General features: G+C 42.7%; 1 protein-coding gene across 2 annotated transcripts; it reads left to right on the plus strand.

Annotated features, from left to right (window-relative positions):
• Nucleotides 1-1,519: 1,519 nt before the first annotated feature.
• On the plus strand, nt 1,520-11,970 carry rpn2 (ribophorin II). Of its 2 annotated transcripts, XM_022233062.2 has the most exons (16): nt 1,520-1,643; nt 2,433-2,722; nt 3,003-3,105; nt 3,594-3,657; nt 3,788-3,908; nt 4,599-4,685; nt 4,993-5,100; nt 5,246-5,314; nt 5,907-6,031; nt 6,850-7,059; nt 7,277-7,388; nt 7,606-7,803; nt 8,229-8,408; nt 8,690-8,765; nt 9,581-9,710; nt 10,390-11,970. In XM_022233062.2, the coding sequence occupies exons 1-16, from the start codon at nt 1,634-1,636 to the stop codon at nt 10,400-10,402; spliced, it is 1,896 nt and encodes a 631-aa protein (XP_022088754.2). In that variant the 5' UTR covers nt 1,520-1,633; the 3' UTR covers nt 10,403-11,970. The 2 variants fall into 2 exon arrangements, with proteins under 2 accessions (XP_022088754.2, XP_086988872.1); XM_087132746.1 differs by lacking the exon at nt 10,390-11,970 and having other exon boundaries at nt 1,619-1,643; nt 9,581-9,714.
• Nucleotides 11,971-11,998: the final 28 nt, after the last annotated feature.

Below are 11,998 nucleotides of genomic sequence, written 5' to 3' on the forward strand. Positions count from 1 at the left end.
TGGCGTAGGACGGTACGGTGCTGGTCTGTGCAAATGTTTCGCCGCAGAGATTGCACGCGTGCGGTCGATCTTTGGTGTGCGTTCTCGTGTGAACAGTGCCTTTTGGAGAATTGCTTGTTGCAAAAGATGCACACCAGTGGTACTTTAGGGCTCTTTTCAGGGGGGTGTGACGGTTGAAACTTCGGACGGGGAAGATTCTTTGGAAGAATTGGAAGTTGGTCTCTTGGCACACGCGCTGCTTCTGCTTCGATCAGCCTTGGGCTGGTTGGTGTCAGTAGGCCCCATGATTTCCTCGACGGAAGACTTGACAGTAAATGTTTTGGTGCTTTTGGCATCGGATAAGCTACAGATGATCATCTTTCCTTTGGTGTCGGAAGTTGTTTTGGAGGAAGACCTCTTGCGAGGTTTCGCTTTTGTAGACATGGTGCTCGATCGTGTTGTGTAATGTCTGAAGTGATTTCCCTCTTGACTACTGTCTTTGGACAACTAAAATACATGACATAGCCTACTGTTGAAGAGAATAAAAAATCCAAAACTAAGAAAACGGATAGCCCAACCTGCAAAAATAACAAATACGTAATCAAACACCGACTGAAGAGTTATTCTACTTGGAATTTCTGGAGTGATCAGTTATAATGAAACAAGAATCTCAATTTGCCTTTCAGCGAACTACGGCCAAATGATATTTCTCAAACCACTCACAAGTTCCAAACCGTGACCTTATGATTGAAACTGCTATGGCTTATAATATCCAGTAGGCCTAGGTACGTATCCCGAATCACCATGACACCCAGGCATCAGTTCAGTGATCCATACTTGTGTGTCACATTTGGCTGCGCTATAACAGGGTGGCCATCGATTCGGCCCGACCCCACACAACGTTCTGTGCTGAAGTACGCATTTCCCCCATGCTACCATTGAAAAACAAACAAACAAACAAGATTACGGTAGACATATAATGCATGTGGAAACAATTTACTGATGATACCAATCGAGTATACACTTGGGAAGCATTATAAAACTTACCCAATTAAAGTTATGGACCACAACGACCCAGTGGTGTAAGGTGCTTGTACTGATTATATGTACACACATACATGTACATGTATACACTACAAACGGTACATTCTTCAGGTGCAATTTTACCCTTTTAGCCTATCTTTTGACGCAACCAAACCCAAACCATCACACCGGGGGCAAAGACTCTACACGGGTGGTGCACCAAAACCCCAAAAAGCAAGTTTACTTGAATCACAACGTTGCGTCTGAAATACGTCACTGATTGAAGCCGCCGAGGGGCCGCGGTGGCTTCAGGAACGTGCCATAAACAAGAAACTCTAGCGTGAGCCGCTCCACACCTCGGCCTTGTTCCATTTTGCCTTTGTGTAAACTCCAGAAACATTTCCAAACGTTTATTATTGAAATTTAATGAAAATGCGTCAATGATGGCCTCCGATCAGACCGATTATATTCTGTGACAGGAAATAAACTGCACTGAGCCGAACTCCCCACGCCATGCGCCAGAACTCTGAGAAGTTAACCGCAACGGAATCGATAGCGCCCTCACTTGGCAACACTCCGCTCAACACCCGTCCTTTCCTGATTGGACCCCCGGAGACTCATCAAATCCACCATGGAGAGAGGTAACAAAATGACATGGCTTTACTCTAGAATGAACCTGCAATATGGTGACTGTATCACAGTTTTGAAGGGAGTTTGTGTTTAAGCTAGTTTGTGGCTGTTTGGAGGATTTCTTAGAGCCCCACATTTAGCTTAATTTGACGAGGACGCTTGAACACGTTGAAGTTTTCAGAACTAAGCTGTGGCACTGTGCGGGTGCCACGTGTAATGTAATAATGAATGGGCGTCTGGCAACCGACTCAGTCGTTTTATTTTTGTACACCTGCACGGTGTAAAACAGTGCTGTACGTGGCTTGTCATGTTTAGATGGAACGAAATAATGGTTTGATTTCTTCATTCTAAGGACTGAATGAACCGCTGCACAATCGTGAAATGTTCTCAAACTGAAACAAATTAGCCTAGTAATTCAATAATCATTCAGTAATGATTTTAAACATTTAATTACAGTTAGCATACTGACTATATGTTTAAACAAATTCTACACAAAATTACAGGCTGCTTCCAAGTTCATTGGACTTACAAATGATGATAAATATGTCTTTTGGGAAAGAGTTCCATAGACAACAACACTTGATGCCCCTGTACACAAACCTACAGGCTTGTCTGTCAAAACATACACATGTTTTCTAAGTAAATGCTTCAGAATTTTCTTAGCTGAATTTCACTTTTTAGGACATGTTATCACTTCTGATGGCTGTTGTAGTATTTTTAGGGAAAATTAGTGTTGCTCGTATATGGAACACTCCGTCTTTTTTTTAACTTTTGGCCTTTATTTGTCATTCCTTGTTTAGGTGCCATACTCTTGGTGTTCCTGCTCTGCACTGTCCTAGGACAGGCGCTTAGCCCCATCACAATCTTATCATTGGATGACCAAGCCAAGATCAAGGCAGTCTTTGCCTCGGCGCGTCCCTTCACTGATGTAGCCGAAGCCCACTACTCCATCCTGGGTCTCAAGCTGTTCAGTGTGCCCATTCCTAATCCGCAGGAGGCTTGTACATTCTTGAAGGCCAAGCTGGACCCTAGTAATGTGGAGTCAGTATACCATGCTACCACGGCTGCAAAGGCCCTGGAGAACTGCAAGGTAATAGGTTTTGCAGGTGGTAGTGCACACTTTGGTTTGTCAGTATATAATTTGAATTCAATTCCTCTTCCATTTTGGCCAAATCTGTGATATATTTCTTCCGCATCTTGTTTTGGTTCAGTTTCTTCTGCTGGCAAAAAAAATGGTGCTTTAATTAAAGGAATGCGTGGTAAACTCAAACAAGTGTTTTTAACATTGAATGTCTCGTGGTAATCAAGGCTTTGATGGAACTTGACTTGCAAAGTAACTTATGGTCATGAATTAAATTGTCAACTCACAGGTCACCGTTAATGAGCAATCGATATCATCTGCCATCAATGACAGCGTTGACATGGCAACGCTATTCTATGCTGTGTCAGCCCTAACCACGCTAGGCCTTAAATGTAAGTCCATATTTGTAGTAATTGAAATGACCGTGTGTTACCCAGTTGCAACCTTTTGACACAAAGCAGAGGAAAGACGACAGCCTCATTAGCACTCGTTACGTCTTATCAATTCATCAGTTCTTTGCTTTGATATTTGCATTTTAAAAAAAAGCTGGATTTTTTGGACAAATACTTTAGATATGAGATAAATAAGCAGAAAGGTCCAAAGTGTTTGAACCAGTTTTAACCCCTTCGCACCGGGAACCGTTGATAGCCGCGGCTTTGTGTGAGGATTAGTGCATACCATACATACAGTCTATTGCAGCTGCTGGTTCAATGGGGCCTGCTGCTGGACAAAGCCCTCCATTCAGGGCATACCAAAGCCCAGCAGTCACGGTCAAAAGAATTACCGGCGCGAAGGGGTTAAAAAGTATTAAACTGAGTAAAAATGACTGTAGATTTTGACCTTGTGCTTGAATCTTTTGCCATTGTATTTGTGTCAACAGTCAGTTCTACAGATGTCCTGAAATCATTGGATTCAGCACTCAAGAAGGATGACGGTGTCACTAGGTGAGTCACTCCAGCCTGCTACGCCTAACTCTCACTGCACCGACTTCCCATGTGGTGGTTTGTTAATTAGGATATTTGAGGGGAATTCTTTTTTGGTGGTCATCCAGAGCTGTCTTTGTTTTCTTGGCAGTTCAAGCTATGCACTACATATTGCAGCTCTGCTCCCCGCTGAGACAAACGTGGACAAATACTTTGATCTGGTTGAAGATATTGTTGCCCAGGCAGACGAAGTGGATGAAAAATATTTGCAGGTAATTTTTTTCTTTCTTTTTAGAGAGGGCTGCGTTCAAATTTGATAGTTTTTTATAACGTAACAGAGGACTGTAGGAATTTCAAGTTAATGTTTACTGACCCCTAGAGTTGGAGTAAATGCACACCTCATTTCGACAGCTGTGTGATTCCTCCAAATCATTTTTCCTTGTGTTTACGAGCGATTCACAATGCAGTGTGCCAACAAGAGGTTGCCACCGAGGGGCCTTTTTTCACTGTGGATTTTGGGGGAAATGGTCAACAAAGTTCTATTCACCAGCTACCCTGGGTATGAAAACTTGAATTGTTCCCAGTGCTTGTTTGTCTGGGTTGAAGATGTGAAATGTTTTCTTTGAGATGGTGTTTTTTGTGTGGCAAGGAGTGCCCAGTTAAATCGAACATTTCCCTAAGTTGTCCACCCACATTTGCTCAAACACAAATTGGGGCAAATCGCCATGCTTTTGTCAACTCTACAAGTGGCAAGTGGCCTCTCTTTGGCAACCTTTTCGTGGCACAGGATATTGTGAATTGCCTTTATTTTTCCTATTCTATTGATTTTCAAACTCTGAAACTACAGTAGTTGTAAACATGAGGCTATAAAGCTTGCATGGTTTTTAGCACATACAGGATTGATAGACCTGTTGAGTTGTTTAAAAGATAACTAAAAATAAATGATGTTCTTTCCCCTGCAGTTTGATACCTTATTCCAGAGTGGCCTCTTTTTAGATGGAGCTTATAAGCTGGCTGCAAAAATCAACAAGAAGCCACTTATAACCGAGGTACAGTATTTCTTTCAAGGGTAGACTTTAACCCTAACAGTGCTGAACCCAACAAGGTTATGCAGGATTTCAATGGTCCCTAGGGGGTTAGGGTTAAGTCTGTGCACGACTGCAGAACTTTTTGGCAAGCACTTCACTCATGCAACAAAAATATAACATTTACGCAACAATCTCGGTCCTCAAGAATGGTCAGCACAAAAGCACTAATGTCATCTGCAGACTATTTGTTTGGTTACTGATTAATCTGGTATAAGAAAGGCAACCAACATTAATCTGATGGACAGTGATCATGTTCTTGCTTTGACAGGATCAAGCAGTGATGCTCGGTAACTTTGTCTTGAGCCGCAAGTCAACACAGACGGTTGCCAATGCCTACAGCGTCGTCATTGGAGCCAGGGCCCTGGCTAGTAACAAGGTAATGCTGACGGTAGACTCAGAAACACTCCGTGTCATGTCAGAGCCAATGCACCCCTCAGTAACTCGCATCAGCCCTTGCTTGACGACCACAGCGCTGAAGGATGTGCCATACCTGATAATTCTCCCTGCCATTTGTTTTCTAGTTCCATGTGCCTGTGGCATTCACAAGAGTTGGGACCATGGCTGTCTCCACCGATGCTCCTAATGTCAAGGTGACTATTTGGTATTTTTGTCTTTCCATTGAGTGACTTTGTGAATGGCAGTGTGAATCAAGTACACATTTAGCCAAACTTCTCCCCAAACAGAAGAGGCATTAATAACCCAAGATGGCATATATCTAATTTTATGTGAAGGTAGTATTCAGATTTTGGCTGCATGTGCGTAATGACCCGTGAAGAAATAATGATTTTAGTCACAGATGTTTGCCCTTTTCTAAGGTATATTCATAAACACTCCATATTCAGTGCTTGTCCAAGAGCTTATGAAAATATTCAGAAGCTTACTCGGGTGGGACTCGAACCCATGACCTCCTGCTTACTTGTGCAGATGTGTTAACCACTTGACCACCGAGCTTGCTGGGGTGGTTAGACGGTCCAATCAGATGAAGCAGCGGGTACCGCAAACTGTCTCAAGATGTATGTTGCGCCGCGGAGATATGAAAAAAATGAAGAGGCTGATCAGAGATGGATGTATTTCAAAACTATTTGTGAATCCTTCCGTTGAAATGCTTTGTAAATCTAGTCACAGATTTTTTCTAAAGTTCAAATAGCTGAGCCTGAATTCGATAATCGTTTTCCCCCATAGGTTCAAGTCTCTAATCTAATGGCAGGCAGTGTTGGCAAGCTAACCGTGGAAGCCACATCGATATCTCCCAAAGATGGGGGGAAAGCAGTTGCCAAGGACCTGGTCTTCGATGGTACCAAACAGCCGTAAGCTGTTTTGAGTTTAGAAATAAATGAAATTTGTGCTTCAGGTTATGGTCCCAAATCCTTCAAAATCCACCAGGGGATTTTTAGATTTTGCAGGATTAAGGAAAATTGAGACCAGCCAATATTATGATAGATGACTCTTGAAAACACACATAACTTGTCATCAGGGGAAAAATTGTGGTAAAGCCCCCCCAAAAGTCTTTCGTCTCTGGTCAGCGCACTCGTCAATTTCAAGCATGCACATCAATTTCTTTTTTTCTCTCTTGGGAGAGCTGCATTAGCACCCCCTATTGCACCCTGCCTCGACATTTTTTCAGGCAATTCGATCTTTTACTCAGGGCGATAGATCCCAACAAGATCGGTGTTGAACAATGATAGCAGACTGTAGATACAAAGTTGTGTGTTGTCAGCTTATAATCAAAATAAAGCTGTTCTAGTCCCCTGACTCAACAACGTGTGTCTGCAATTGTCTGTACAGTTTCACCCTTGAGGAGGAAAAAAACGGCTGTGTCACCGCATATATTTTGGAATATCAGTCTGACCAGAGACAAAGTAATGTGTTTTTTGTGGCCCAACACTATGTAGTAATTCTTGTTTGTGAAGATCTGCAAAGAGCCTCACAGTAGAGGATTGTTCTATGGTGCCACATCAAACTTGTTGATCAACTCTCACCATGCAAACCTTCAAATTATATCTAACTTGTCACTGGTTTTGACACAGTAGATAATTTGAGAAGGTCCACAGGTAACCTTAATCACAGGAATCACTGGTATCCTGCCATTTTTTGTCACCATTGTTCAATGACTGTGGGTCTGTAGGACGGAGTACCAGCTGAACCTCATGGAATCCAAGCCAGCACCTGCCTTCTATGCAGTGGCTCTAAAGGCCACACCTACTTCTCCGAACCCTGCCCTGATTGGCCTCAGCGAGGGGACCATGCTTGTCAAGGTCACGACCGAGGTCACTGTGGACAACATGGAGATCTCCGTCATCGACAAGGACCAGTCTATCACAGCTAAGACCGTCAAGTGAGCATTAATCATGAACGGAATAAAAACGAGAAAGAGGAAAGACTTCTGTGGCAAAAATTACACTGAAATAGAAAAATCCTCTTATCAAGGAGACAAGCACACATATCAAAAAGGCCTGATGTCAGCTTGATTCACTGTGGTAAGTTGCATGCTGCCGACTTGCAGCAAGGAGTTACTTTGATAATATTGTTTTATTTTCCCCCTTTTTTAAAAGGGTTGTCCACCCCAGGAAGGTGGACAAGGGTCTGGAAGCTGACCATCACCAGAGCGTGGTCTTGAAATTCAACCTGAAGGACAAGGCTGGACAACCGCTATCCGTCCACCAGGTAGGTTAATCCTTATTCGCATCATTTCAGGAGGGGGGATCTAGATTGTTGTTAGGATAACAGAAGAGATGCTGTGAACCCTCAAGGTCCTGAATCCTCAGAGTTTTAATATCATATTTATATACACCCCAGGGATTAGGGTCAATATCGATTACATCTGAAAAAAGGAAACCAATTTAAGCAAAGTCATTTACATTCACTCTTTCTATTCCCCCAGGCCTTTGTTCGCTTGTCCAACATCAAGACAAAGCAAGAGGTCATCTTCACAGCTGATAGCGATGCGTCCATGATGTACAAGTTCAGTCTTGATGTTGCAGAGAGCGGCCGCGAGTACTTCAACCAGCAGTCTGACAAGTACACCTTGGACCTCATCATCGGCGATGCCATCATCATGAATCCCTTCTCCTGGAACTTGGTAAGAACAAGTGCCAAAATGATAATGAGCCAATCTTCACCCGTTGGAGCTCTACGTACCACAAAGTTCCCTCTGTTTACTTCTTAAACATCACGATTCATTTTAGAATTCCTGACAGGCATTGTTTTGTGCAGTGCATTCACTTGAATTCTGAAATCTGCCTCACAGCATGCGATTTCGACTCAAAAAAGTGCTCTTCATGCTCAAAAAAGTGGTGTTTATTTGAATAGGAAAAATGCTGCGATTCTACTAGAACATTTTCTGTATCAAATCTACCCTGTTGTCAAGAGTTACCCTCATCCGACAAGAGTTTGTCACAGTTTCACCACCGAGGGCCAGTTGGAGCATGACGTTCACACCTCTCCTTACTGTGTCCCTCTGAGTCTCTTGATCCACTCTTCACACCCCTTTCCCTTTCCTGCCAGGCTGATGTGACCCTGAAATTCCCAGAGCAGGAGGACACCAAGCCTGCTGGCCAGGCTCGCTATGCTGAGCTGCCCGAGATCAAGCACATGTTCCGTGTGCCGGAGAAACGGCCCCCTACCGCCGTGTCCACCACCTTCACCGTGCTGTGCCTCGTCCCTCTACTGATTCTCATCATTCTGGTAGGCATCAGACTTTCTGACTCTTCCAAAATCCACCGCTGTGTGGTAAACCCAGCACTCCATCCTTTCTACTTGAAGATCGTGACAGCAGGCCTAATGTAATGAAATAGTGGCTTGGATCTTCCGTCCATAGTTCATCAAATCACTGCAAAAGCACATCTGGAAAATTAGTCGACTTAGGCAAGTTTGTAAAATAAAAAGGAAATTGTTACGAACAGAAAGGTTTTGTCGTTTGTAGAGTGGGTAAGGAAGTTGTATGTATGACTTTCCTGTTTTCACAGTGGTTGAAACTGGGTGCTAATGTGAAGGGCTTTACGTTCTCTATCGGTGCCATCGGCTTTCATCTTGGACTCGGAGGTATGTGTTTCCAGAAGCAAGGTTACTACAGTTGGTGTAGAGAAAAGTTCTCGGTTCAGGCTTAGGTACTATTTGCTTAAAAACGTGAAACTCCTGTTCAGATAGTTGGTCTTTACATCCCTTTCCTGTTTTTGCTTCAGGCATATCTTTTTGGTCTTACAGTAACGAGTTTTGAGACAGTGCATTACTTTTATCAAGTTCTTTGTCAATCCCATACCTGCTAACTGTTCCAATTTAATCAGAGCTGTCTTGTTTTCTAGGTTTTCAGACTGCAAAAAGTCGAAATAATCCAATTTCCATAAAAAGAAAAAAATTTAAAAGTTCTTGCAAAAGGGGTACTTTTGGCCAGAAGAGGGCATTTTTTGCAGAAAACAAGAGGGTGCTATTCGTTATGACAAAATGGCAGTTTTTACACATGTATACATGTGTGTACATGTACATGTATGTAGCTTCTCACACACCTGCTTTTTACTGTGGGCTCGTAAAACAGGTGTTTTAATTTCAGACTTTTCCCAATGATTTTTACCCGATCTCTGGATCCTGCTTCAAAATGTTGAGTTGGTCCAAGTTTTTAGTTAGCCAGTGTTCTAGGGCTGTTTACAAGAAGCTTACGCACCCATACTGAAACATTCTTAAAAAGCGTAGTAAAATGTTCAAATTCCTGACCTCTTTTGGTCCACTCTAGACTAGTGCTACCCCGTTAAAGGAGTTCAAATCCTCTGTCTACCATGTCGGGACGCTGCAGTTACCGTCGTTTGAAGTCCAAGATTCAGGATGATGTATTTCATGTCGTTCCCTCTGGTTTCTTCTTGTAGCCATTCTGGGCTTGTTCTACTGCTATTGGGTCTATCTCAACATGTTCCAGACGCTGCAGTACCTCGGCCTCCTAGGCATCTTCACCTTCCTCACTGGCAACCGGCTGCTAAGCAGTATCGCACAGAAGAAGTAAGTCACCTGATTCCCCACCCCCCACTCCTGAACCTGACATTGTGACCTCAAGAATCGTGGTCTGAGTACCTCTTGTCAGTCCTCCATCTTCAGCTGTCAAGTTCCCTCTCCCCACCCAGTTTGTATGGTAAAGAGGGCTGATACTGAAAAGTAAATCTCATTTCTGATCAAACCTAACGTAATGATTCACCAGTTACCAGAGCAGCTTAATTTAAGGCTGTTTAAAGAACCCCAAGACTGCCAAATTAAGCGTTACGTCGAAACAAAGCTTGGGTTGCTTTGTCTAATGGACCTTAAAACAGATTTGTTGTAAATGTGGCCTTTAGGCTCATTTTGTGAGGCCTGGTCATATTTGTCAGGTCGCTTTGCCTCCCCAAACCTATAGACTACCCCTTCCCCCCCAACGTACACCATGGGACGCAGAGCCAAATGCCATGACATGCCTCCCTTCCATGACGTTGGAGATCAAACCCTTATCCGTCGTTGGCGTTACCCACGAGTTAGGTGTGGCGTATCTCAACAATGTAAGGGACAGTCAGTGTTCAGAAAGAGAAAACGCTGTCCCAAAACCTCAGCTTTCCCTCTTCATGACCCTGTAGGTGGCATTTTCCGACCGGATACCCATGCCTCAATCTCACGTAGTGCATGCTTGTGTTTTTTTGTTTTCTCTATTCAGGCGTGAGAAATAAGTCATCGAGGAAAGCAGCGGCCATTTTATAATTGTGAGGGACATAGCAAGTCTTTACTGATGTGGGCAAGGTTGAAAATTGGTCATTACTTTTTTGTTGTTGTTTTTCAATGTTTTTCAAGAAAAAAAGGAGAAATCTGTGAAACTGGCATAAAAAACTGATTCATTTGTATTTGCTCTAGCATAGAATTTAGGCAAAGTTTTAAACTTTTCTACAAAACACAAGGATAGGAGGACATTCTATTCTGATTTGCCTGTTACCTGAGTGGGATTTAAAACTACTGGATTTTTTTTTTTAAAGGCAACCTTTTCAAAGTGATCCCACTGTGCTGAGTGAGAACAAGTTGCAATATTTGCAAAAGGAGCGGAGCTGTCTGTGGTTTCAAAATCCAAGCCATGGCTGGAAATAAGCGAAATTCAGACGTAGCCTGAAGCCGTGTCCAAATCAGATATCCAGTGGCTAGGACTTTATTGTTTGTCACAAGCTTGTCGCCACAGCCACAGACAATTGACCGTTTCAGTCACGGCCCACCTCTAAAGTGTGCCGGCTCTTTCCAGCTAACAATGTCAATTTGAGATACTTATAGTAAAGCCAGGGGATAGGTTTCACAAATGGCTTGCTCTGAAGAAGTTAAAACAGATCTTAATGGAACACTGTAGCTTCGAAATATGCAAATATGCTCAAAAATGGTTGTCACAAAAGCACCATCTGGAGTAGTAACTTTTGTGACAACCATGATTTTTGTCACAACCCGATATGGACTTATTGTGGATATGCAGAAATTTCCGACACTGTTTGTTCTGTAGGCAATGTCCTTATGGCTTGCTTCTGGTGAAGGGTTTTGCCAAGTGCATTTATAGTGTAGAGGGCAGGGATAAAATGAAAAAAAAATGCTGAAGGAAAAATCAAGGTCTGGATTGGAATGATGTGTAAATGATTGCTTAAAGCAAGGGATTTTTTTCCAGATTGTTGAAAGAATTTTGTTCGTACTTTATCGAAATGTTCTGTGAGGAGTGTGTAACAAACATTTGACATACATCTTTCTGACATTTGCCATGGAACGAATCCTTGGTTTTGAATTAATGCATAGCCCAAAGGACCTCACTGCTTTCACTCATCTGGAGACACTGAAAATCCAGGAGAGAGAATTTGATCAGAACTTTACAAAACCAACCAGAATACGCTGTCTTAGTTTGGTTTGGTTTGGTTGTAGAGTAATACGAGTTGAGTTTTGTACAAATATGGAAGCAAGCACAAAGTTACGAATTTCGGCACAGTTTTGATGAAACTGAGCGTATTCTTTTTATTTTGCTTGCCCAAACCGTTTTATTATAAAAAAATGAACCAAACATAGCAGCAACATTTGCACTCGATGGCACTTCTGTCCACACATCACATACATACACATGTATCTCTCTCTCTCTCTCTCTCTCTCTCTATGTTTGTCAAAGAAAGTACTAATTGTCGAGTTGTGATTGAAGGTTTACAACACAATCAAGTCATTTTGTGTGGGGAGTCGAAACGGGAAGACCTGCATTAAAACAGTAATGCTGATTCCAAGTTTTAAACAGTTGTTCACTCATGTTTATTTTCGTC

The sequence above is a fragment of the Acanthaster planci genome, linkage group LG02 (genome assembly GCF_054643075.1).
Source record: "Acanthaster planci isolate LZ-2023a linkage group LG02, COTS_SCS, whole genome shotgun sequence".
Taxonomy (NCBI): domain Eukaryota; kingdom Metazoa; phylum Echinodermata; class Asteroidea; order Valvatida; family Acanthasteridae; genus Acanthaster; species Acanthaster planci.

What these genes read in the sequence shown, in the direction of transcription:
- rpn2 (XM_022233062.2), top strand. An exon ending in AACCACGCTAGGCCTTAAAT is followed by an intron (nt 3,106 to 3,593) that starts GTAAGTCCATAT and finishes TTGTGTCAACAG; the next exon opens with TCAGTTCTACAGATGTCCTG. An exon ending in ATCCCTTCTCCTGGAACTTG is followed by an intron (nt 7,804 to 8,228) that starts GTAAGAACAAGT and finishes CTTTCCTGCCAG; the next exon opens with GCTGATGTGACCCTGAAATT.